The sequence below is a fragment of the Lepidochelys kempii genome, chromosome 27 (assembly GCF_965140285.1).
Source record: "Lepidochelys kempii isolate rLepKem1 chromosome 27, rLepKem1.hap1, whole genome shotgun sequence".
Lineage (NCBI taxonomy): Eukaryota > Metazoa > Chordata > Testudines > Cheloniidae > Lepidochelys > Lepidochelys kempii.
The window spans coordinates 8,615,737-8,642,263 of NC_136406.1; the positions used below are offsets into that span (position 1 = coordinate 8,615,737).

At 54.8% G+C, this 26,527-nt stretch overlaps 1 protein-coding gene across 1 annotated transcript in view; it reads left to right on the top strand.

Moving 5' to 3' along the window:
• Positions 1–26,499, top strand: part of MRC2 (mannose receptor C-type 2) — a 91,660-nt gene extending 65,161 nt beyond the window's left edge. The window contains exons 12-30 of the mRNA XM_073326006.2: positions 445–662; positions 2,380–2,522; positions 3,662–3,764; positions 5,180–5,318; positions 9,401–9,436; positions 11,492–11,652; positions 12,284–12,351; positions 13,785–13,885; positions 14,523–14,668; positions 15,281–15,395; positions 15,633–15,796; positions 16,953–17,061; positions 18,417–18,655; positions 18,757–18,925; positions 19,596–19,745; positions 20,406–20,525; positions 21,536–21,715; positions 25,492–25,518; positions 26,279–26,499. Of these exons, the coding sequence (XP_073182107.2) occupies positions 445–662; positions 2,380–2,522; positions 3,662–3,764; positions 5,180–5,318; positions 9,401–9,436; positions 11,492–11,652; positions 12,284–12,351; positions 13,785–13,885; positions 14,523–14,668; positions 15,281–15,395; positions 15,633–15,796; positions 16,953–17,061; positions 18,417–18,655; positions 18,757–18,925; positions 19,596–19,745; positions 20,406–20,525; positions 21,536–21,715; positions 25,492–25,518; positions 26,279–26,499 (2,609 nt within the window). The remainder of the gene's footprint in view (positions 1–444; positions 663–2,379; positions 2,523–3,661; positions 3,765–5,179; positions 5,319–9,400; positions 9,437–11,491; positions 11,653–12,283; positions 12,352–13,784; positions 13,886–14,522; positions 14,669–15,280; positions 15,396–15,632; positions 15,797–16,952; positions 17,062–18,416; positions 18,656–18,756; positions 18,926–19,595; positions 19,746–20,405; positions 20,526–21,535; positions 21,716–25,491; positions 25,519–26,278) is intronic.
• Positions 26,500–26,527: the final 28 nt, after the last annotated feature.

Here is a 26,527-nt window from a genome sequence, read left to right on the forward strand (position 1 = left end):
CCCAGCACGGGAACCAGTCAGCAGGGGACACTGGGGCGCATCCTGTAGGGGGTGCACCTGGTGGCTCTCATCCATTTCTCCTTCCTATGGGCCCTGGGGCCCTGATGGGGAGGGGATCGGTCCCACTTGTCCCTGTGCTGTTTTAGCCCCGTCGCCCCCCATCCCCGTAGCATAACTTCTCCATTCCCCACCCATTCCACCCCCCCGAGGGTGGCACTGCCAGCCCTGCCTCCCCTGCTCCTGGTCCCCTGGATGCCCCAGGGCAGCAGTGGGGTCTGTATTCATGCTGTCTGCTTGGTGCCCACCTGGTGGTAGGGGGATGGGTCAGCAACGATGTCCCTAGGCAGGGGCCTGTTACGCCAGGGTAGGTGGCTGGGTTCCACTGTCAGCTATCTAGGCTCAAACCTTGTCCCCCTCTCTGCCCCCTTTCCATGAGCGTTCCAGGTTACAACAAGGGTGGCTGCGTCGCCCTGGCCACGGGGAGCTCCATGGGGCTATGGGAAGTGAAGAACTGCAGCACGTTCAAGGCCAAATACATCTGCAGGCAGAACCTGGGCACCCCAGTGAACCCCGAGTTACCAGCCCCATACCCGACGCCCAGCCTCACTGGCTCATGCCCCCAGGGATGGAGCTCGGACCCCAAGCTCCGACACTGCTATAAGGTAAGAAGCAAGCGTGTCCCAAGGAAGACAGCAGGGTTCTCTGGGTTTGTCCACCCTGCACACTAAATCCAGGTCCTGGTTCGGGTTTGAGTCCAAGCCCCTCTGAGGCTCAGATGAAAGCCCCATCATTTTGCAGTGTGGATGCAGCTCAGGCTGCAGCTCTGAGTCAGAAACTCTGTGTAGTGCGGTGTGGACACAATAGCACAGCTGTGAGACCCGGGTCCAACCAGAACACCCTCCCTGCCCCCGGGTCTGTCTCTTCCCCCTCTGAGTCCCTGCCCCTGTTCTCCCTCTTCCCCCAAGGCCCCACCCCCTGTTTGCTCCTCTCTCCTCTCCCCCTTCCTCGTAGCTAGATCCTCTCCACCTTCCCTCATCCTCCCCCACGCCCGTGGTAACGGGACTTTTGGTGTCCGGTCAGTACATCTGACCAGACATTGCCAGGTCCCCCTTGCGACTGGACGTTTCAGTCAAAAACTGGACACCTGGCAACCCTGTGCCAGCCATGGACACAGAGGCCACTGCAGGGTAACCAGGCAACCTGCAGAGCGCTCACTGGTGCCCTTGCGAGGCAGGTGAAAAGTGGTTGTAAAGAGCGAGGGAAGGGAGTGAGTGTGCACCCAGGGAAGCACTCTGGCCAGTCTGAGTCTGTCACACACATGCCCTCCCCAGGCAGGATGCCGTTAAGCCACAGCCCTGCCCTGGAGGTGGGGTGTGGAGGCCTGGCAGAAGCTCCTGGAGGCTTGCATGGATGAGGCAGACAATGTATCTCCTGCTGCTTGGCCCAGTTCCAAGATGAGCCCCCCCCCCGCACCCATCCAGCCCTTTGGGCTGGCGAGAGGGTGGGACAGAGTTATGGGCTGCTCTCCCCAAACACCTCAGGGAGCCAGTGCTGCCGGAGGTGCTGGACTCCCCCAGTCCATGGGCGTCCAGAGCCCAAGCACCAGCCGTGTAGCTGGCTCCTGGGCAGGGAGTGGTGGAGAAGGCTCCTTGGGCCTTGGCCTCAGCTTGTGGGAAGCTGCATAGCAGTGAGGGGCCGGAGGCAGGGGGTAATTACACCACTCTGGGTCTCTCTCTCTCTCTGCTGCTGTCATTGTGGAGGATGGAAAGCAGGTTGCCTGTCCAAGCCAGTTCGTTATCCCCAGGACTGGATGTGGCGGGCTGGGAGGCAGAGCTGCTGGCCGAGAGGCTTTCCTAACTATAAGTATATGGGATGGCAGATGAGGTCCTGCGAGCTCTGGAGAGCCTCCACCCCTGTCCCTTGCTCACTGCACTCATTGCTAAATTCTGCTGCTCTTGGTACATGTTACACAGGCCAGCTGGTGCTGCGGGACAGGCTCTGTGTGTCACCGGGCTGTGAATGGCACCTGCAGGCATCTGAGGCTCTTTAAAACACAGTGTGGAGACCCCCCGGGGGAGCTGGCCCCAACTGCCCATGGATCTTTCCCACCTTTGGGAAACTTGGCCATGGGGTGAGGTGCAGTGGCAGGTGCCTGGTTTGCAGAGGGTGGTCTGTGCCGCTGAGAATCCACTGTGACTGGACAGGCCTCGGCCGCCCAGCCAGGTGCACCAGAGGTCAGGCTGGAGTGGACTCAGCATCTCCTCATGCTTAAAATGCCCCTGGCGAGAGGGGCGGCGGCTTGGAAGCTGCAGAAGGGAACTGTGGGTGTGCTCTGGGCATGGAGCAGAGCAGTGAGTCTGCCCCTCTTCCCCGCGCCAGGTGTTTAACTACGACAAGCTGCAGGACAAGAAGACCTGGATTCTGGCCCAGCTGTTCTGCCGTGAGCTGGGGGCGCAGCTGCTCAGCCTGGGCAGCTACGAGGAGGAGCATTTCGTGGCCAACACCCTGAACAAGATCTTTGGGTGAGGAGTCAGTTGTAAAGGGAGCATGTGCACGTACGCTCTTGCAGCCATGTGGCTGTGTGTACAAGAGTATGCATGTATTTGTAAGCATAGATGCATGTGTATGTGTCTGTGTGCTCACATGCATGATTGTCCGTGTATACATGCGGTTTTGTAGGAAAAGCGTGTACGCTTACCTGAGTGTGAGCAGGTACATACAGTGTGTGTAAATGTATGTACATAGTACAAGAGATGGAAAAGACAGGAACGGTTTACTTTGGGGAGGCAACCAGGACGTGACACAGATGTATGAAATACTGAATAGGCTCGAGAAGTTGCCCAGAGCCCATGATGATGGATATCCCTGTAATAATAGAAATTGTCAAGTAGATAGGTGAGAAACATGTAGCTATTTACCCTTCCTTGTCAGAACAAGGAGCTGCTCCGTGAAATCATAGGGAGCAAACTGTAAAATGGGGAAACGCTTTTTTTACATAAGGAATGATTGGCTTGTGGAACTCATTGCCACAATACCTCTCTGAGGCCAAGACCTTAGCAGGACTCCATGCATTTATATGGATAATGAGAACACCCAGAGGTACACAGTAAAGATTGAAACCAAGGAGTGTAAAGCTTTCTGCTACAGGGCGTAAGCCAATCAGAAACTGCATCTCTAAATAACTACCCGAGGACCTCCCCCGCTCCCCATGAGCAGGTTATTCCATAATTCTCTACTAGGAGATTCCTGTGACTTCCACTGAAGCATCTCGGACAGGGTACTTGGACTAGCTGGGCCACTGGTCTGGTCCTGTGTGGCATTTTTTATGTCCTGTGTCTGTGTAGCTGTGCATGTGTGCATACATGCATGTTTTGCCAGTGCTGGTGCATAGGCAGGGTGTACGCTGTAGGCAAAGCATGCCCACATGAGTGCCTGAAGTGCGGGTGATTTTCTCATTGGTATTCCTGGAGAAGGGGATAAAATCATGTTCGCAGATGCATTGTGGGATGTACCCCCTGCGTTTTGCCCATTCTCGCTGCTGTGCATCCAGGGGGCATTAGAACTGGCCCTGGGTGTTCTTCCTAATAGCTCCCCCGTCCAGCTCCATAGCACGTGGGTTTCCCCTTCCCCCAGTTCACCAGCTCCGTGTGGTTTCTTCCAGCGAATCGGAACCGGAGATCCATGAGCAGCACTGGTTCTGGATCGGCTTGAACCGGCGGGATCCTGGAGCAGAGAGGAGCTGGAGATGGAGCGATGGCCTCGGGGTGAGTGCAGATGTGCTTTGCACAGGAACAGGTGCTGGCCATGCCATGAGCTGAGAGGCAAGCAGGGCTGCCACGTGCTCTGCAGGGGTGGCAAACTGGCATCCAGAGACCTCAAAGTGCTGTGCACACTGGCTGCAAACTATTGACATAGATAGATAGAGAGGAGCCGCCTGACCTGTTGCTGAATGCAGCCACCTTTGGGGTGGACAGCAGTAGCTGTTCAGCAGTGCTGTGCAGTAGTTCAGGACAGGAAGCGGTGTCTGCAGGGGGAATTTTAGGGAGGCAGAAGGTGACAATTACTCATTTGGAATTTGGTCAGGGCACCATATAACGGATCCAGAACTGGTGCAAGCAGGTGTTACTCTATTGACGTTAATGAGGTTTGCCGATTTGCACCTGCTGAGGATCTGATCCTCCGACTTGCAAAATGAGCTGTGAGCTTTTTACTAACCACAAGTGGCCAGCACCTCGTCCATGTCTCCTTGGGATGATCACTCAGACATCCCCCTGGGCACTGAAAGCTGTTTTATTGAGAGAGGATAATACTGGTAAGGCTTCAGGGTTGTCCCGTTGTCTCTTTGGCAAAGTCCCTGGGACTCTTCCCTTCCTCCTGACTGACTGGCTGGCTGGATAGCCATCAGAGGTGGACTGGTGCAATGTCTGAAAGGCATCATGGAGAGACCATAGTGGTTTGACTTTCTTTTTACCTAATCCAGTGGTTTTCAATCTTTTGTGGACCCCTAAAAAATGTTGAATGGAGGTGCGGACCCCTTTGGAAATCTTTGGCATAATCTGTGGATCCCAGGTTAAAAACCACTGGCCTAATCCTTCATGTCTGAGCCTTCTACAGCACAGTGACTGGAGCATTGGGCTTTGAAAGAGATAAACACACAGGAGTCCCTGCTCCCAGCTGACTGATTCCGCCATAGGACAGCTACTGTGGCCACATCTTAGAAAAAGGGCTGGATAATTTTTTGACCCATATTAGCGCTTGAGATCCCATTCCTCTGTGCCCTGCACCGTGTGTGCAAAATGGATGGAAAGGACAACTGTCCTGACCGGGAACTTTTCACACACACTTTTGCACAGATGCAAATGACTTCCCAAGGTGTAGGGCAGAGGGAATGAGGCTGAAATGGGGCAAACAGTTCTTGTGCTGCTGCTGGGATTAGCTGGGCACAGTGGGGGTACAGCACTGCACAGCTGGCTGGGTACATTATGGGAGGGGTTTGCTTACATCTGAAGCATCAGGCTGTACTCTGAGTCAGAATGCCATAGTGCTATAGATGGATCAACACTCAGAACCGTTGCACCAGGAGACCGGATGATAAGGGCTAATTGTCCAGCCCAGTGTGGTGACTCCAGTTCCCGCGGGTTTGCAGGCTCTAACTCTGCCCATCTTTCCTGGCTCCCAGTTTTTCTACCACAACTTTGACCGCAGCAACCACGATGATGACGACATCCGTAACTGTGCAGTGCTGGACCTGGCATCCTTGCAGTGGATGCCCATGCAGTGTGACTCACAGCTGGACTGGATCTGCAAACTGCCCAAAGGTAACAGGGAGAAGGGCACAGGACAGAGGCCGTGCAAACAGGGAAGTGCAGTGCATTCCATCCACTGCTCTCGGAGCATTGCACAGACATGGGCTAATTCAGCCTCCCAGTGCTCCGGTGTGGTAGGGAAGGGATCTGAAGGGATCACTGCCGGGGGCTGCTCGTTTGGAGTCTGCCACCAAGGCAGTGCAGGGAGTTTTCCCTCCCTGAGATGGAGCTGCCTCTTTCTGGATGTAACCAAGGCTGTGTCAGCACTGCAAAAATAAGGGTGTTCTTGCATTAAAGTAGCAGTGAAGAAAGGGTGACTTAGCAGCTCAACTTAAAGCCTAGACAGGAGCCTGGGGCTGAATCACCCAGCTAACCCACCTTGCTGTGTCTTCACTGCTGGTTTAACTGGAGTCAGTTAACCCGAGTCAACCCCCCACCTTTTTTTTTTTTTTTTTTTGCAGTGTAGACATACCCTAAGTCTTCCTGGCCAGAGCTGACGTCTTGCTGGGGAGCATCTATAGCAGGGTTCTCACACTGGAGTCGGCACCCCTAGGGGGTCGTGAGGTTATTATGGAGGGGGGTCACAAGCCGTCAGCCTCTACCCCAAACCCCACTTTGCCTACAGCATTTATAATGGTGTTAAATCTATAAAAAAAGTGTTTTTAATTGATAAGGGGGGGTCACATTCAGAGGCTTGCTGTGGGAAAGGGGTCACCAGTACAAGAGTTAGAGAATCACTGAATAGCTACATTTGAGGAGGAGATGTTCTGCCTTCGCAATGCACCAGATTGAGGAGAGAGGGGAAACGCCCCAAACAACCCGCCCAAAACACTGCACTGCCCCACACAGTGAGAGAGAGGATGAGTGAGAAGATGGAACACACGTGACAGATGTCAGTCACGTCGCTCGAAGCCTGACCAGGAGTCACTCAGAAACTACGGTGAAGGGTGGGACAAGCACCTGGGTAGAATGGAATAGCACCAAACTGCAGATGTTTTTGAAAAATTCGTGGGGGAGGAAATCTCCACCCACCAAGGCTCCCCTGAAAGCTCTACACACACAGATGTGCACACTCTTCAAATTACACACGCTGACCCGCCCCCCTCTCCCCCACAGTACTGTCAACACACTGACGGGCTTAAGGAGCGGAATCTAAATATTTTCAGCAAATACACTTAAGTTTGTTTGCCAAGTGGTTCGGGTTATTTTTTATGAGAAGGTAATTTTGTTTGAATGGGAAAACCAATGAATTCATTCCTCTGATGTGCGCATGACCATGCTCAGAGGCAGGGTTGCTGACAGGTGCGGCGTCATTTTGTGGGAGCCCTTTGTTAAAATGTTGGCTGTCCATCGCTGTAACCGTTTTTAATCATAGTGAGCCCACATGACAGTTTGGGACAGGAAGTGAAGACAGATCCTTTGTCCATTTGTATATGATGGCTGAAATTTTCAAAGCTGTGAAGGAGTTTTGGACCAAATCATTGGGTAGGCTTTGAAATAAGAAGGAATTGGTTATGACTCAGTCGTTTAAGGTTCCATTGAGTTTCTTGCTTAAAGCAGGGATTCAGTCTGGTGGTTTGTATGAAGAATATAGTGTAGCCTCCTGAAACTCGCAGCACACAACCAGTGAGGAGAGGTTAAGGTTTCTGAAATATACATTGCACTGCAAAAAAAAAAAAAAAAAGCGTTCCAAAGTTAGGAAATTCCAGAGTTAAGGTTTCCTGTGTAATCTTAATTCAGCCCCGTTATGTATATGCATTATGAAACAGTCTTTAATTACGTGGTTGCATGCTTCGTTTTCCACGGGGCCCTGCTGCATTCAGTGTACAAGATAGTGCTCACTGCATGAGCAGCTCTTCAGTATTAATTTTTAACCTAATCGTTCAGTGTGTGGCCTCAAGCCTTATTTAATAACAGTAATAAACACTGTATCTCTTATCTAGTGCTTTTCACCCACTGATTGCAGAGCGCTTTACAAAGGAGGTCAGAATTGTTATCTCCATTTTTCAGATGGGGAAACTGAGGCACAGGGCAGGGTGGTAACTTGCCCAAGGTCACCCAGCAAAGTAGTGGCAGAGCCAGGAATTGAACCCAGTCTCCTGAGTCCCAGTCCCGTCCACTAGGCTACACCGCCTCCCATCATTTGTTGCACACCATCCAAACTCTGCTCTGAATACAGAATTGTTAATTTCCTCCTGGGCTTTTCTGTGACACGCAGCAGCACCATGTCTGAGTGATTCACAAATGTCACAACGCCCCTGGGAGGAAAGGTGGTGCTATCCCCATTTTCCTGATGGGGTCCTGAGGGGCACAGAGATATTGAGGCCAGTTGCAGCAGGCTTGCATATAATTACAGGAGTTGGGATGTGGTCAGCGTCATTACAGTAAGGCTGTAAAACTATTTCCATTGTAAACCCCCCACCTACCCTCTCCCCTCAGTGCTCACATGCTTGTATCACTCTGAAATGTTCACCTCTGGGGCTGGCACGGATCAGATTTGGCTTCGGCATAAAGATGATTTTTCTTTTTTGAGCCAAATCCCTTCCACTGTTGGAGCTGCAGCAAGATGGAAAATAATCCATTTCTCCCATTGCTAATGGAAGAATCTGAGCCCTATTTTTTGAGACCTCTCTAGCAAAGGTAACTGAAGCTTGAAATTTACCGTGAGCTTAGTTGCCCTGAAGGGCTAATGTCTGAGCTTGTTAGAGGTGTTTGGGGCGGACGGAAGCTTACAGATAAATGAGATTTAAGCGATTACAAAACATTTCTAAGCTTGATTATTATTATTTTTAGTGATATTTATAGCAGATGCATTGTGTGTGTGTGTGTGTCGGGGGGCGTGCATGTGTAGATCGATGTTCTAAATACACGTGTGCACAGGCACACAACTTCTCTGCCCTCTGCCTTTAAGGCTGAATTGTTCCTGAAGGTTCCTGATGCTGTTGTAAACCACTAGAGTGGTGCTTGAGTGGTTTATTTATACACATCCACAAAACCCTTAGAGAGCAGAAGGGACGGTCTTGCTTGATGCACTTCTGTCACTTCCATCTTCCCAATGCTTCATGCCCCTTCAGACAGAATAGCAAATCTGGGGGTTTCTGAGGACACTGTTGCCGGAGCAAAAACTGGAACCCTTGGTCGATTCGCAGGGAGCTGGCTGGCTGAGGGGACTGAGTCTGGCACTTGGAGTCGTTCATGTTTGGAGTCTGGCTTGCACTCCAGGGCAGGTTGGCACTGGCCCAAAGTCATTACCAGCAATCTGAGAGCTCCTCAGTGGCCTGTCTTCAAAAAATGTAGGGGGCCTCGGTCCACTTGCTAAATTGCTCAAATCTCCAGTAGACACCAAGGGACAAATTTTCCAAAGAGCTCAGTTCACTTTTAGGCACCCAAATGAGGGGTAGATTTCCCCCCAAGTCCTCAACCCCCAGCACCGCCCTTCAGCCCCCCGCCCATGGTGTGGTTTATGGCCAGATTTTTCATAAGGCCTCAGCACGCTGGGTGCCGAGCAATTGGGAAAAGCTAGCCACAGCTGGGAGTGCTGATTGCTTTTGAATTCTGGCCGGCGTGACTCCCGGTCAGGGTTGCAGGCAGTGGCTGTGTAAAGCTGCCGCTGCTGTTGTCCATGAAATGCTTGCCCTGTGGATTCATAGGGGGGCGTCTCTCCCGCACCTTTCACCAGCTCCAACTTCATGAAATAAAGATTCCCCTTCTCCCTCCCATCACCTCAGACTCCCTGCATGTGCCAACAGCTGCTGCAGTGCTCTGATATCCCTGGGATTAGAAGTCATTATCCATATGCATCCCCCTCTCTGGTCCTGGACAGCAGAGCACGAGAATGTCAGCAGGCTCCAGAAGCAGGTGATCCATAATTCAGAACTGGTATGAAAGCCAGAGGAAGCTGCTGCCGGCCAAAACCACTTGGCTTGGGAAGTCACTTTTATTTAATTGAAATCAGTCTGAGTGGATTCTTCAGACGTGGCGCAGTCCTGAACATAAAGGGGGAAAGCATCTGAGGCCCACAGGCAGGAGCTGAGCTGAATTCAGGAGCATCGCTCATCCCTCCCTCATCCCCCTTCTTCTCTGTTTTTGAACAGGTGCTGATGTGAAGGAGCCAGAGATCCCCACCCAAGGTGTGTTATTGAATCATCTCCTGGAGGTTTTCCTACACATTGGAGTCTCTGCACATCCGCTGCTGTCTGCCTCCCCCGATGAGCGTGCCCGCATCCTGAGGGCATGTGTTGTGTGTGTGCATCTTGTGGCGTGTGCGTGTGTCTGGGAAGAGTCTGTCTCTTGTGCACATCTCCCCTGTTTGCATCCACCTTGTATGACTGAGTGCCTGTCCAGTGAAGCATCTGTCTCCACTGTGTGGACGTGTGTGTCCTTCCATGGTGCCTCCCACCCAACAACGTTAATGAGCAAAGCCTCAGAAACCCCCTCGGAGCTCGGTCAGTATCGCTGGCCCCGTTTTACAGAGGGGGAAACCGAGGCACACAGCAGCAGCGTGACGTGCTCAGCATCGCACAAGGACCCAGGAGTCCTGGCTCCCAGACCTGCATTCCAGCCACAAGACTAGTCTTTCTCCAAACTGTATGTAAAGTTTTGCAAATGGCATTAATGAAACAAGCAGGTTGTGGGTGAAATGGACGGATGTCTCAGCAAAGAGAGCTGGATGTCCGATGGACAAAATTCACCCATCGTGTAAGGAGGCGCAACCCTAGGGAAGTCACTAGAATTCTCCCACTTGTACCAGGAGTGAATTTGGTCTGCTGGGCACCACAGTCTCATCAGTGGCAGGGAGGGTGGGCTCTGGGCCATAACCCAAAGTGACAGAATTACTAAGCCAAGCAGGCAGCTCTTCTCGAGGCACGGGGTACAGTTGTCCCCAAGGGTTACTGGGCTGGAAAGCTAGAATGCAGAATTTGGAAAGAGGCTAAATATTTGGGTGTGTCTCTGGAGGGGCCATTGTACAATCCTGAGGCGCCCAGAGCAAGGGGTGTTGTCATCCTTCCCAAACTGGCCAGGCACCACATGGGCACAGCTGTGCTGAAGGTGTAACAAGGACAACACAGAACCCGGCCTTCCTTCTGCAGGCGAACTCCCATGGAATGCACGGAGAGCTTTGTCTGTCAGAGGAGTGTGCTGCTCCCCCCCGCAGATTTTGACCCGCCCCTAAGGGTTTGCTCAGCCTTGGCCTGGATGTCACTGCCGTTCAGTAAGGGCCAGCAGCTGCGCAGTGCCAGAACCAGGGATGGCGTTGGTGGATAAATGCCCTCAGCCACAAACATGCATTGATCCCATTGGAGAGCAACCCAGGGCACCCTTGGGCTCGTTCTGTGCCCAGGAGCATGGGAGCCGTGGGCTAACCACCCACCCTGTGAGCCCCAGATTGAAGTGCAAGGGAGGAGCCAAAGTGCGAGGCATTTGCCCTCCCCCTCACCCCGAACGTGCCTTTGTCAGCATGACCCGATCACCATGCAGCAAGACTTGCTTAGAGCGCTCTGCCCCAGAACCCCAGTGGTGCAGAGGGGGCGGAAGAGCAGCGCAGAATCAGCGGAGCAGGGCGGCAAGTGGGAGGGCTGGAATAGCAGGGCACGCCGTGGGGCGGGACTGAAGTGCATCGGCAGAGCCGTGCTGCTGGGGGGCCTGAGTCTAGAGCAGCAGAGACCGCTGCCGGTCAGAAGTAAGGGAAATTGGCAGAACTGACAAGGGAGTGGTGAAGGCAAGACTGCAATAGGACAGTAGCTTCTGCTGGAGGGCCAACAGCCGAGCTGGGGGAGAAGGGCCAGGAGTGGACTAACGCAGGATGCTGGAGATCAGGATTGAGGGGCCTGAACAGTGCTGTGGGAAGATCCCAGAGCTGGAACAGCAGGAGGGACTGCAGATCAGGTGTGAGGGGCACTAGCTCGCACAGCATATGCTCCACTGTTCGTTGCTGCCGTCAGGTTCTCCCAGCACTAAAATGTCTCCAGCTTGCCAAAGGGAGAACCCCTTGCTGGTTGCATTCCAGCACCTGTGGCAAGGGTGACAGATGCAAAGGAGGCAGCACAGAGGGCTGCTGATAGGCCTGTTACTGTAAGAGCAGATTCTCTCCTCTCTCTGTCACTGTTTTGCCCGGCTGCCTGCCCGCCAGCTGAGCCAGCATCACTATGCACAGCCTCATCTTGTCTGTGCTTCTGTGTCCACAGGCAGCAAAGAGTGGGTGAAATATCAGGATGCAGAATACAAATTCTTTGAGCATCACTCGACCTGGGTGCAGGCTCAGCGGATCTGCACCTGGTTTCAAGCTGAATTGGTGTCTGTTCATAACCAAGCCGAGCTGGATTTTTTGGGCCAGAGCCTGAAGAAGGTAGGAGAATGTAGCCAAGCATGGGGCATCCTTGGACAACTGCGTGTCTCTGAGCCCTGTTGTTCAGCAGGAAGCAGGTCTGCACAGTTGTGGAAAATGTTCCCTTCCCATCATTAAAGCCAGAGCAGGGTTTCAATGGTGTAATTTCACAGGGCATCAGCTGACGCCAGCAGAGTTACTGGATTTACCTGTGTAACTGAGAGCAGAGTTTGATCCTGGCTTGGTCTTAGGGCTGTGGTGCATTGCACAGGCTAGTGCATGAAGCCACTGACTGGCACCAGCAAAAGCATCTTATTGGTTCTCCCAAGCTGCTGTATGAAGAGAAGGAAGGAGGAGGAGGGGGGGTGGGTACTGAGCATCTTCCCCTTTTGAGGAAGGCACTGCAGGGTCTGGGAGGGAAGGGGAGGCTGGACACAGCTCATCACCCAGCTAGCCTGCAATAGCCATGGGGCACCCATGCTAGGTTCTAGGCCTGGGGAAACTGTTGGCCGCAGCCCAAACTGAGGGCCGGGCTCAGGCAACTCCTGTAGGCCCCGGCGGAGAAGGCAGTAAGTGAATGGGGCCCTGCTGGATTTGCTCTTCTCTCAGCTCTGTCAGCGATGCTGACGTGCCCCATGTTTGGATTCCCCAGTTCTCCAGGGGCCAGGAGCAGCACTGGTGGATCGGGCTGCACACCTACGAAAACGACGGGCGATTCAAGTGAGTCTCTCCCCCCCTCTTTCCCCATGCATCCTGCTCTCCTTCTCTCCTGTAAAAAGGATTGTGTTTCAGTGCAAATCCAACCAGCAACCCCAAATTCCAGCTGTGGTGAGGACACTGGGGCAGGGCTTGGGACTCCTCAGCTCATCCCAGCTGGAAATGCCTTAGCTGGAGGAGGATGGGGGCGGGTGTGTCAACATTCTGCCCTCAGGTAGGCACCTGCCCCCCCTGCTGACTTCAGTGAAAATTGCATGTGAGTCTGGGAGAGCAGAAAGGCAGCTCCTGGCTCACTCCCTGAAGAGTGGTCTAGAAAAGCTGTCTCCCCCCTAGAGACTGAGCGCGGAGCCTCTCCAGCCCAGAGAGCAAAGTGGCCAATGCTAAAAAGCCAGCTCCAGTCATGAGGAAAGCAAGCCTGGCTATCTCCTCCTCTGCTTGTATTCAGATCTTTCTCGCCCCCCGCCTTCGTCCACACCAACCCTGCTTGGTCAGAGTGCCGTTGCTGTGCTCCCATCAGCACCCCCAAACAGGCTGCAACACTCCTTCAAGCAGCTGCTGCTGCGAGTTTCTTTACAGCAAGAGCAGTGTCGCACCCCGGGTGGGCCATCGGCCCTGGGCATCACACCTGTGTCTTGAAGCAGGAGCCTCTGCTGCTGAGCTAAACAGCCAGCCTCCATTGGCTAAGCCTATGACAGGCTCATGGAGCTCTGCAGGAAATTAAACCACTGTTAGAAGAGGGCCCGTGTGCCATGCTGAGCAGATGTGGGCTGCACTCAGTTGATGGGGTATTAAACCTTCTGCCCCAGGAGTCAGAATTCGCCCAGGTGGTCTGTGGTGCTATGCATGAGCCTTCACGGTGTAAACACAGAGTCTCCACCCCTACTCCCCTTCCCCGCTCTCCTCTCACTGGACACGTCTTGTCTAACATTAGTCTGGGAGCTCCCCTGGGCAGGGGGTCTGCACTGGGTGGTGCCTGGCCTGGGAGTGGAATAGATGCTCCAGCCACATGCTTGAGCAGGTCTGCCTGAGCCACCAGCAGGGGGCAGTAGCGGTACCTGCACACACCCTCGCTCCTGGTCCCATCTCCATGGCAGTCAGTGACCAGGCTCCCCTGGGTTGGATGGGAGCAGAATTATTCCTCAGCTGTTCCACCACACTGGCTGCTTTGAAGCCCACCCTCTTGATTATAAGCGGCACACGCCAGGTGCGTGCACTCAGCTGAATGGGCAGCAGCAGGGGGCACAGGGGGAGCTGCCCAGCAAGGAGCCTGCGCTGCAGGAATCCTGCCGTCCCCTGGCTCTGGGCATTCTGCTTCTCAGACCCCTCCTCCGAGTGCGTGAGAGCCTGCCTGCTTGGTAGCCTCGTCTCCCACTCGCTGTGCCTTCCACCCTCTTTCACGTGCAGCTGCTGACCCTTCCCGCCCTTGCCTTCCCCAGGTGGTCCGACGGCTCCCTCCTGAACTTCATCTTCTGGGCGCCGGGCAAGCCGCGGCCGATCAGCAAGGAGAAGAAGTGCGTGTACATGACAGCCAGCAGAGGTGAGAGGTTTGTACGTGTAGGCGAATGGCCGCACTATCAGGGCAGCTATCTCAAAGCACCACGGGCACTCGTCAGTGACCCCGCTGGCAGCCCCTCCGGCCCCGTGGCTCAGTACCATGATCCCCGATTCACTGATGGGGGAGCTAAGGCACAGAGATGGGGGTGTGGGGGGAACCAACATTTTCATAAGTGGCCTCTGATTTTTTGGGAGCCCAGCCTGGAGACACCTTGGTCCTGATTCTCAGAGGTGCTGAGCACCCACCAGTGAAGTCAATGGGAGCTGCGGGTGCTAGGTGCCTCTGAGAGTCAGCCCAGGGGGCAGGGAGACTGGGTCTAAGTGGCTTGCCCAGTAGGTCATTGGCAGAGCTAGAAATCAAGTCCTGACTCCAAGTCCCATGTAACCACCATAGACTATACATGTGAGTCTTACATGACAGACACCCCCTACACACCCGTCCCCTCTGCACACATCCGGTACAGATGTACCAAACTGAGGTTAATATTCGAGGTAGCTGGTATGCTGGAGGCACCAAGGCCATTGCAATAGCAAAGCCCCTTCCAGACGAGGGAGTTACATTCCATTGGCTGCCTGGACCACGTAGAGGAAAGTCGCATGCTCTCTCCTTTTCTCTGAAGAGGACTGGGGGGACCAGAAGTGTCTAACTGCTCTGCCGTATATCTGCAAACGGAGTAACATCACTGCTGTGAAGCCCTCTCTGCCACCACTGCCTACTCCCGTTCCTGGTGGCTGCGCATGGGGTTGGATCCCGTTCATCAACAAGGTATTCCAGGAGGCCTGCAGATGCAACGTTCGTCTGTCTTGTCTGTCCCCTCCACGTGCGTCTGCTTACATTTCTGCATATTCCTGCGCTTGTGCAAAGGGCCCAGGATCTCCCAGGGGCGGTTTAGGAGCCTCTAGGGGCAGCGTTGCTGGGGCTTTCCACGACCTGGCTGTGGGACTGAGGAAAGTGAAATACTACATTGGGTACTGGACAGGAGAGGAGTTTTGTGTGTGTGCGCGCGCACGTGTGTGTGTAGGAGAGAGGAGTGTGTGTGTGTAGGTAAGTGGGGAGGATACAAGGTATGTCTGTGGCCAGTTGGGGAAGGGCAATATGTGGGTGGGGGTTAAGGTGGGGAATAGGTGCGTCTGTGTGCGGGTTTGTAAGGGGGTATACTGGCGGAGGTCATTCTTGTTCTGTTTGTACCGCACCCAGCACATCGGGGTTCTGATCTGTAACTGGGCTCCTAGACAACTAGTAATTCAGACAAGTTCCCAGGAGCACAAGGAAGGGGAGTGAGTGTGGCGGCGAAGGGGAGGCGGGTGGGTGCGTTGCTTGCTGGGCTGGGAAACGCCTCCTGAATGTCTCTCTCGTCTGCCCTCGGGCCTTGCCCAGTGTTTCAGCATCAAGGGCCACGACAAGGCTGAGCAGGTGAAGTGGCAGGAAGCGAAGCGAGCATGTGAGAGCCAGGGCTCTGTGCTGGCCACCATCTCCAACCACCTAGAGCAAGGTAGGGTGTCCCCCTGGGGCCTCTCTTCTTCTGCCAGGGCTGGGCAGTTTCAGGGCATCATAGGACCCCAAGGGCTGCCTGTGAGGAGCTTGGTCTAACAGCTGGCCTGTGGCCCTGAGACCAGCCAGGTGCAGAACCTGCAGACAGAGGGGTCAGGAGCATGTGCTTTCGGCAGTGCCCCGTGACTCTGCCGCTGATCAGCTGGTTCCTTCCTTCCCCTGTATTTTCATCTTTCAGCTTTTATAACGTCCATCCTTCCCAATGTGACCTTTAACCTTTGGCTCGGCCTCCACGATGCCAAGCAGGAGTTCCAGTGGGTGGAATCGGAACCTCTCCGATACGTCAACTGGGCCCCAGGGGAGCCCTCCGGGTACGGCACCTCCACAGTGAACGACAAACCGGTGAGCGACTCCCTGGGCCCCTTTCTCTCTGGACTATTCCAGCCTGTTGCTTTCAGCCTGGCTGCTGGGGCGTGGGTGGAAAGTAGGAATTCCTAGATCGGAGCCCAGCATGGGGCCAGCTAGCCCTGTATCCCATCCCCAACACTGGCCAGCTTCAGAGGGAGGAGCAAGAACCCCGTAGACAATCTCAGGGAGGTCTCCTCCTGATCCCTAATTAGAGGTTTGCAGAAGCCCTGGCCAATAGGATGACTCAGTCCTGGCAGCTCTGCTTGGCTATACAATGGCTAAAAATGGAGAGGTGATCATCGGCAAGTCTGTGAAGGATGCGAACCCCCAGGCCGGGAGAGGAGCATTGACAGCAGCCCGGTGAGGGTGAATACCTAGGCATCTGGGATGAACAATGAGCAAAGGGAAACATGGATGAGACCCTGGAAAATGGGTCCTGATGGTGGAGGCTGTCGGGCTGTGGAACCATCTCCCACGGGTCTGGGGAGGGAGCCTTGCGTCTTGGGAGGTTTAAAAGGGGACTGGACAGAGTGGGGGAAAATACGCCTTAGGGATCAGCCTGCATTGGCAGTGGGGTGGGGCAGTGTCCCTCTCTAGCTACCCTGTCTCTCTCACCGTGCTGCCGCCAGGGCAGTTAAATGGGGTCTGAAGGTCCGGGAGATAGGTAGGAATGATGTGCCCAGGAGCACTCTACAGGCTGGATCCCTGGCTGCATTTAGTGGCCTAGGGGCGGGGTTGGGGTTTATCTCCTGTCCCCTCTCCCCACCCCAGTCCGGAGGCTGGCAGCAGTCTGGTTTGGCTCCCAGCACCACCTAGTGCATCTTCAGGTGGCTGCTGCACCAGGAAGGGAGCAGAGACTTGGCGATGTTCTGGCCATGGAGCTGCCCTCCCCAGTCAGCCAGCTCTCTCCACCTGCTTTGGCTGCCGTAACAGTGCCAGGCAGCCTGAACTGAATGTGGCGCCAGGATCCTTTCCGCTCCCAGGGACAGTTTCAGGGCCTGGGCTCAGGATACCATTACTCGTAATGATAACATACCCACCCCTGGACACACAGCCCGGCTGCCTTTGCCACTCGTCCAGCCACCCCCGCTCCTCCGAGCGGAGCAGGGCTTGCAGAGGCAGCACTGACCTCTCTGGCTTCTGTTTGTAGACTAACTGCGCGATGGTTTGGCACGGCTCCCCTCCCCACTTCACTGGCCGCTGGGACGACAGGAACTGCCTGGAGGAGAAGCATGGCTACATCTGCCAACGTAGCATAGGTAGGGGAGAGGGGCCGACAGCACCGGGCATGTGCAGGTGCCCTGCCCATGGCACCTACTGCAGAGAAGGCGGGGCGGGTTCAGGTCAGAAACAAGCCCCTGGTGACCTGGCATCACGGCCCCCTACGTGCTGCTTCTGTTGGGTCACTGGCTGCAGCTGGGCTTCGCTGCTGCCAGATCAGCTCTGCGCCCAGCTGTCGGCATCCAGCTTCTCTGGGCAGCGTGTGCTTTGCCTGGGTTCTCTGGTACCAGCCACACTTGTGGGGCTGACGGTCCCAATTCTCTTGTAATGCGAGCCAAGATGCTGGGGAAAGGATCAGTGCAGATGCCTCTGTGCCACCCAGGCGCCAGGCTGTCCGTGTGCTGGCACGTCTGTCAGGCTGAGTGTGTCCCACAATACGCTGCAAAGGAACTCAGCCACCGTTTCGAGAACACCCCTCCCCGGGGTATCTCAGCGTGCCACTGAGTTGCTCTGTGCAGGGCTGGGTTGGAGCTAGGGTGACCAGATGTCCCGATTTTATAGGGACAATCCCAATTTTGGGGTCTTTTTCTTATATAGGCTCCTATTACCCCCCAACCCCTGCCCCGATTTTTCACATTTGCTGTCTGGTCACCCTAGTTGGAGCCCAAATACAGGCACCAAACATGCACCCCCTGGAACGTAGGACAGGTTTGCTTTCAGATCCTGACCCAAGCCCGTGGCTTTGGGCCCAGCTCTAATACTGTGCCAGGTCCAGCTAAACCCATCTCTGACATGGTGCTGGACCGCTCAGCATCAAAACGCACCACGGCCCTCCCCACATGTCTCAGCAACCTGCCTCTTAGCTCCCACGTGCCTGCCTGTCTCCTTAACACGATGCAAAATATATTCTGTCCCACTCGGGCTGCGTTTGCAACGCACTCAGCTCCACCGGAGTCCATGAGCTGCCCCACATCTCGCTCTGCGTGTGGGCAGCAACCTTGGGGCCCGGATCCTCATGTGCTAAACAGTCACAACTGTGAGACTCTGAATGTGCCCCCGGGCTGGGATTCCCCAACCCATGCTCACACGCACACTCCTCAGCCTGGCTCCTGCTTTGAACAAAAACCTGCAGCTGGTGGCTGCCTTCTCTTCTGGACCTGGATGTCGCCTGCCGGGGGTGGGACATTTTGCTGTCCGTTCAGCAGCGTGTTTTGCCCTGAGCTGGTACGACAGTTACCAACGGGGGCGTTTTCACATGGTCTCGTTGCTGCCCGCTCCCCAGGGCCCACTCCCATACTGGGATGGGATGCCCTGTGGCAGTGCCGAGGGGCATCGCACCAGTGCAAAGAGGGACTCTGGATAGAGATCTGACTGTGTCTCTTTCCTTCCCCAGACCCAACTCTGAGCTCATCCCGGACCAGCTATCCCCCCTCCCCCAGCTCCCCGCTCTCCTACCTCAACAGCACCTACCGCATCCTGCGGAAACCCCTGAAGTGGCAGGAGGCCCTGCTGCTGTGCGAGACCCGCAACGCCACGCTGGCCAGTGTGCTGGATCCCTACACCCAGGCCTACCTCACCCAGGCCATCAGCAGCTTGCGGGCCCCTCTTTGGATCGGCCTGGCCAATGAGGAGGTAGGAGAGGGGGGCTTGTCTCCTCGAGGGCCGGTGGAGGGGAGGGGAGGGGTTGTGCTCTGAGCTGCCCCTGAGCCTTCCCCCTTATCGGTGGTTTTCAGGGAGGCCGGAGCTACTCGTGGTTCACAGAAGAGAGCCTGTCCTATGTCAACTGGCAGGACGGGGAGCCTCAGCAGGTCACGGGCTGCTCCTACATGGACATGGATGGGACGTGGCGGACAGCTGGTTGTGACACCAAATTGCAAGGGGCTATCTGCAAGGTCAACACAGGTGTGTGCGCCGACCACCTGGGAGCAGAGGAGACGCAGGGGAAGCAAGGGGAAGAAACACATCGGGCACCCTTGGTGCCGCTCTGCTGGGCAGCTGCAGACCGTGGGATGCTGCTTGCAGGCCGAGCTGTGGTTTCTGAGCCCCTGGCTGGGCGGGTTGCAGGCTGAGCAGCAGGAATCCATCCAGGGAGCGCACGGTGTGGCAGCCGCTCTGCACTGGGATGGGATGCCCTGTGGGACCTAGAGGAGCTGGCCTGGCAGGAAGGTGTTCCAGACATGGCCTGTGTCTTCTCTTGCTCGTTCCCCCGTCCCCCCGCCTTGCCCATCCATGCAAGGCAGGGCACAGACAAGACCTAAACTCTAGCACTGGTGGGTCATCAGCAATGCTCCTGCTTGCAATGTTTGCCTGGACAGAGGTGTTTGGTCTCTTCCTCCTCCCTCCCCCTTGGGGTGCTCTCTCTGATCCAGCCACAGCTGTTTGGCGGTGCCACCGATCAGCTGTTTGGCGCACCCCCGATTAGCTGATTGGGGGGAGGGCAGAGAGCACCGAGCAGGCAGCGGCCTCAGGAGGGTGCGGAGCAGAGGTGGGAAGACACGGAGTGGTGGTGGGGCAGAGAGGGGACCTCCAGGGAAAAGAAAAACTCCTTACCCATGCTTCGGCTCCTTTGCAGGGTCCCCCCGGTCACACAAGTGGAGTTACAGTGGGAGCTGTCCCAAGTCAGTGGAGGATTCCTCCTGGATCCCCTTTAGGAATCACTGCTACACTTTCCACATGGAGGTCACTCTGGGACAGAAGGACGCCATAAAGAGATGCCAAAAAGGTACGAATGAGGTTCGAGTGCAGCGAGCCCGACCATGTGAGCCTAGGAATACAAGATGGTTAAGACCCATTAGATCGTGGGCTCCACCCACTGCCCAGGCAGACTTGTTCCCTGTAACGTTCCTGCCAGTGAATTGTCCAGTTCATTTCAAATACCTCAAGCAGTGCAGCTTCCACCCCTTCCCATGCAGAGCCAGTTCCACGGACTCCAGCGCTTGCGGTCCCTCATGGTCAGTATAAATTAACCTCCACCCCCCTTTCTCCTGGCCCAATGCCCTTGTGTATCTCTCTCCTGGGTGCTTCCCCACTTCAGTCACTCTCAGGTCGAATCTCCATGTGTTCAGTGTGTGATCAACCAATCCTTTCAATAATCACTTCTTCTCACAGGGCTATGGGGCAGATCCTCAGCAGATGTAAATTGTCAGAGCTCTGATGACCTGCGTGGAACGTTCCAGGCATTTTACACCAGCTGAGGCTCTGCACGCCCCTGCTGATTGTCTGTGGAACCATTGCTGGGCATTGGATCTACTTAAACAAAGGCCCCTTCCTGTCAGGTCTCAGCAAAGCCCCTGGAGCAAGACCCAGCACCTGCAGGCTGCGCTTCCCTTCCTCTGAGCGGCTGGCCCCGTAACGTTCCTCTGGTGTGCCTTTTCCTCCGCAGCTGGTGGCACGGTGCTGTCCATCCAGGATGAGACAGAGAACGTGTTCGTTTGGGAGCATCTCCAAGCCTACGAGAGCCAATCCAAGGGCGCCTGGTTGGGGATGACGTTTAACCCGAAAGGTAAAAGAAACACGTTACAAAGGGAGTGATTTGTCTGGCTCCAGAGTTTTTAGAAACTGGAGAGGTAGGAGCAGCGCTTCTGACTTCACAGCAGATCACTGGTGTCAGGAGGCGGCATGGCCCCATGGGTGGAGCACTGGACTGGGAGTCTGGACAGCTCGGCGCTGTTCCCAGCTCTTCCATTATTTGCCTCCATTTTTCTGTCTGCACGAATGGGGATAATGGCACTGTCCCTCCTGGACTGAAGTGTTTGGAGATCTACAGAGGGGAATTGCTAGATCTGGGCTCAGTGTTACTGTCATCAGCGATGCACTGTGGTGAATGAGTGCCTAGGGAATTGCACGTATCAAAGAGCCCATGTATGTGGAAGCCAGGCACTCTTGTAGGCCTGCACCAATCCTGTTACCCGTTTCTCTGGGGGAAGATGTGTCTTCTGCATGCAGTGGCCTGCGTAGCTCTAGGCACTTTGGGGTAGAGGGCTTTGCTGTGTCAGTCCCAGGGGAAGTGAGACAAAGGAGTGGCTGGACGTTTGCAGTCCCAGTCCAGTCTCCCAAGGGAGAGCTTGGCCTGGGACAGTGTCTCTGACCTGTCTGGATCACCTGCAGGGCTGATCTAAGGGGACCTCCAGGCCACACTGGATATGGTGCTGGGATTCAACACTGTCAAAGGGCAGCTCATGGGCCAAGGGCAGCCCATGTTGCTCTGAAGTGCAGCTTATAGCTCTTTGGAGATGACCAGTCCCCGTGTTCAACATGGCCAGGCCACTCAGCTCATCCTGCTGGAACCTATAGACTCTGCCAGCTGCTGCTCACATCAGAATAGAGCATTGGATGCTGGGAACTGTAGAATCAACAGTCTGCTCTGTCATACCAAAAATGAAGGCAGCAGCGGCCTGCTCCCGTGTGACACTAGATAGGTGTCCTGACAAGGCACCAGCACCGTGGCTCTGAGCTGGGCCAGGTTCTGGCTGCCCTTGTAGCCCTCTGTAATGGTTTCTTCCCTTCTCTTAGGAGGCACTTTGGTTTGGCACGACAACACAGCCATGAACTACTCCAACTGGGGCCAGCATGACACTGGACCCAGCATGCTCAGCCAGAACAGCTGCTACTGGATCCAGAGCAGTAACGGGGTGTGGCACCTGGGCTCCTGCTCTAATGTCACCATGGGGGTCATTTGTAAGATCCCCCGAGGTAAGAGGCCCCAGGAAGCTGGCTGACTTGGCTTGGTGGCTTTCACTTCAAACAGAGAGAGAGTTTGAGATCAAGAGAACCGCCTGCCGGGGTAGAGTAAATCGCTCTGGGGCTCAGGTGCTGATTGATTTTCTGTCTCTGGGGACCTGGCCTCAAAGCCTGGTTAGAGGAGTTTGGGCGGGGGCATGGTACTTCATAGCACCTTGTCCTCCGCACCCAGAGTGCAGCTCAGTGCAGTTGCCAGCCTTTGTGCCGGAGAAGTGCAGGATTAACATGTAAGAGCTGCGGCAGGTCAGATTGAATTGTAATAGCAGAGCTGTGGGTGGGGAATAGCAGATAAGGACTGAGGTGCATCAGCAGAGCTGGGTGGGGACCCAGGGTCAGAATAGAAAGGGCCATGGAGGAGGGTTGCGGGGCGTCGGCGGAGCTGGGTGGGGACCCAGGGTTGGAGTAGCCGGGGCCATGGAGGAGGATTGAAGGGCATTGGCGGAGCTGGGTGAGAACTCTGGGTTGGAATAGCCGGGGCCGTGGAGGAGGGTTGAGGAGCGTCGGCGGAGCTGGGTGGGGACCCAGGGTTGGAATAGCCGGGGCCGTGGAGTAGGTTTGAGGGGCGTTGGCAGAGCTAGGTGGGGACCCAGGGTTGGAATAGCCAGGGCCATGGAGGAGGATTGACGGGTATCGGCGGAGCAGTGCACGGAGCCCAGGGTTAGGATACATACTCTTGTCCTGTCTGTACCCTTCTGACAGCCAGCTCATTCTGGAGTTTTCAAGTCCCCAGTATCCAGCGGGCTTCTTAGCCTGTGAAAATGGCCGTTTGCGCCATGCTCTGGTGCATCCAAAAGACCTGGCAGATCTTCCTGGGCTCAGAAGCAACATAAACAACATCAGGCCCAGGCAGAGGTGGTGCTAGCCCATTGGGGTCCCTAATAGGAATACTTTGGGCACCCCATAATACATACTAAAAACTCAAATGGGGGCCCCTTGGGGAGTCTGCTTACACCCAGCACTGGCACTGGGCCAAGGAGTCTTAGAATCATAGAATATCAGGGTTGGAAGGGACCTCAGGAGGTCATCTAGTCCAACCCCCTGCTCAAAAGCAGGACCCATACCCAATTAAATCATCCCAGCCAGGGCTTTGTCAAGCCTGACCTTAAAAACTTCTAAGGAAGGAGATTCCACCACCTCCCTAGGCAACGCATTCCAGTGTTTCACCACCCTCCTAGTGAAAAAGTTTTTCCTAATATCCAACCTAAACCTCCCCCACTGCAACTTGAGACCATTACTCCTTGTCCTGTCCTCTTCCACCACAGAGAATAGTCTAGAACCATCCTCCCTGGAACTACCTCTCAGGTAATTGAAAGCAGCTATCAAATCCCCCCTCATTCTTCTCTTCTGCAGACTAAACAATCCCAGTTCCCTCAGCCTCTCCTCATAACTCATGTGTTCCAGACCCCTAATCATTTTTTTTGCCCTTCGCTGGACTCTCTCCAATTTATCCACATCCTTCTTGTAGTGTGGGGCCCAAAACTGGACACAGTACTCCAGATGAGGCCTCACCAATGTCGAATAGAGGGGGACGATCACATCCCTCGATCTGCTCGCTATGCCCCTACTTATACATCCCAAAATGCCATTGGCCTTCTTGGCAAAAAGGGCACACTGCTGACTCATATCCAGCTTCTCGTCCACTGTAACCCCTAGGTCCTTTTCCGCAGAACTGCTGCCTAGCCATTTGGTCCCTAGTCTGTAGCTGTGCATTGGGTTCTTCCGTCCTAAGTGCAGGACCCTGCACTTATCCTTATTGAACCTCATCAGATTTCTTTTGGCCCAATCCTCCAATTTGTCTAGGTCCCTCTGTATCCTATCCCTGCCCTCCAGCGTATCTACCACTCCTCCCAGTTTAGTATCATCCGCAAATTTGCTGAGAGTGCAATCCACCATCCTCCAGATCATTTATGAAGGTATTGAACAAAACCAGCCCCAGGACCGACCCCTGGGGCATTCCACTTGACACTGGCTGCCAACTAGACATGGAGCCATTGATCACTACCCGTTGAGCCCGACAATCTAGCCAACTTTCTACCCACCTTATAGTGCATTCATCCAGCCCATACTTCTTTAACTTGCTGACAAGAATACTGTGAGAGACCGTGTCAAAAGCTTTGTTAAAGTCAAGATACAATACATCCACTGCTTTCCCTTCATCCACAGAACCAGTAATCTCATCATAGAAGGCGATTAGATTAGTCAGGCATGACCTTCCCTTGGTGAATCCATGCTGACTGTTCCTGATCACTTTCCTTTCATGTAAGTGCTTCAGGATTGATTCTTTGAGGACCTGCTCCATGATTTTTCCGGGGACTGAAGTGAGGCTGACTGGCCTGTAGTTCCCAGGATCCTCCTTCTTCCCTTTTTTAAAGATTGGCACTACATTAGCCTTTTTCCAGTCATCCGGGACGTCCCCCGTTCGCCACGAGTTTTCAAAGATAATGGCCAATGGCTCTGCAATCACAGCCGCCAGTTCCTTTAGCACTCTCGGATGCAACTCATCCGGCCCCATGGACTTGTGCACGTCCAATTTTTCTAAATAGTCCCTAACCACCTCTTTCTCCACAGAGGGCTGGCCATCTATTCCCCATGTTGTGATGCCCAGCACAGCAGTCTGGGAGCTGACCTTGTTCGTGAAGACAGAGGCAAAAAAAGCATTGAGTACATTAGCTTTTTCCACATCCTCTGTCACTAGGTTGCCTCCCTCATTCATTAAGGGGACCACACTTTCCTTGGCTTTCTTCTTGTTGCCAACATACCTGAAGAAACCCTTCTTGTTACTCTTAACATCTCTCGCTAGCTGCAGCTCCAGGTGCGATTTGGCCCTCCTAATTTCATTCCTACATGCCCGAGCAATATTTTTATACTCTTCCCTGGTCATATGTCCAACCTTCCACTTCTTGTAAGCTTCTTTTTTATGCTTAAGATCCGCTAGGATTTCACCGTTAAGCCAAGCTGGTCGCCTGCCATACTTACTATTCTTTCGACACATCGGGATGGTTTGTACCTGTAACCTCAACAGGGATTCCTTGAAATACAGCCAGCTCTCCTGGCCTCCTTTCCCCTTCATGTTAGTCCCCCAGGGGATCCTACCCATCCGTTCCCTGAGGGAGTCGAAGTCTGCTTTCCTGAAGTCCAGGGTCCGTATCCTGCTGCTTACCTTTCTTCCCTGTGTCAGGATCCTGAACTCAACCAACTCATGGTCACTGCCTCCCAGATTCCCATCCACTTTTGCTTCCCCTACTAATTCTTCCCGGTTTGTGAGCAGCAGGTCAAGAAAAGCTCCCCCCCCTAGTTGGCTCCTCTAGCACTTGCACCAGGAAATTGTCCCCTACGCTTCACATTGTGGGTTTCAGGTGAAAGCACCTACCTCCCTGCAGGACTGTCACCCCAGGCACAGGGGGAGCCAGGGACTCGGCGGGTGCAGAGCAGGCACATGGGGTGCCAGGGTCTCGGCACGTGCGGGGCAGGCTCGGGGGGCGCCAGGGACTCTGTGGTGTGGGGTGGGCTCGGGGGGGTCCAGGTTGAGTGCCAGTCCAGGAAGAGAGATGAGGCAATGCGTAGATTGGGCACGTATTCTGTATTGCAGCAGCCATTTGCCCCCGCTGTAGCAGGCAGGGTTGGGCGGCAGGGGAGGAACACACCCTTCCCCACTGGCAATAATGGGTCTGCAAGGAAGGACACTCTGGCAGGCTACTGATCTGTCTCTCTCTTCATTCCCCTTGCAGTTGAGGAGAGCAGCTTCTCCCGATCAGGTGAGTGGCACAGCAGGGTCACAGATCAACATGGGCATAAGGCCTTGTTCTGTCCAGCCCCAGTTCCTGGAGTTGTATGGGACAAAGGGAGTACCAGGGCCTGGCAGCCTGGTTCCTATTAATACCAGCAGGAGTCATCGTGTTTGCCATCTGCTGCTGTGCCCATATCTTGGCAGGCTTGCCAGGGTCGCCTTTGGGTTAAGAGCTTTCCCTGTGAATTCCCCAGGGCAGGGGCCACACTTGATTTCTGTGGCTGGAGACTGTGTGTGCACACCGCTCCCTTGCTCCTATCATTCCTCTCCCAGACGGAGAGGAAAGGCTTCCATCCGCGGCTGGGATCCAGGGCGTCCAGGCGCTGCGGGTTGGCAGAGAGGGGTACGGCACGTTGAGTGGAACCAGGCACTACAGCCATGGAAAAAGACGCCCCCACAGTCCTCCCGGGAACCACCTCTGCTTTGGGGGCCTACCTCCCAACCTCTGAGCCGTGGGAGCTGTCTCTGTTGCAGTGCCCTGGCCTACCCCTCTTATGAGCTGGAGAAGCCTAACCCACATGTCTGGGAAAGTTTGCAGGAGCTGATGCACAGGACTTGGAGACAGGACACCTGGGTCCTATGCCCTGCTCTGCCACTGACTTGGCTGTGGTGACCTTGGGCAAGCCCGCTCCCCTTGCTGTGCTTAGCTTCCCCTCAGTTCAGTGGAGACGGTGACCAGGATTGGGCCTAGTGGTGTGGGTTTCATGTGCTTTTCCCCTCTCCCTCAGCTCTCCCAGACAACACGACCGCCATTGCTGTGGTTGTCCTCTCCGCACTAGCGCTGTGTGCTTTGATCGCCCTCGCCGTCTACCTGTACAAGCGCCGGCGGAGCTCCGAGCGGGGCACCTTTGAGAGCGCCCGATACAGCCGCACCACCTCCAGCCCCAGTGAATCTGCCGAGAAGAACATTCTGGTGTCTGACATGGAGATGAATGAACAGCAAGACTAATGGGGGGAGTTGGGGGGAAGGGGGAGGG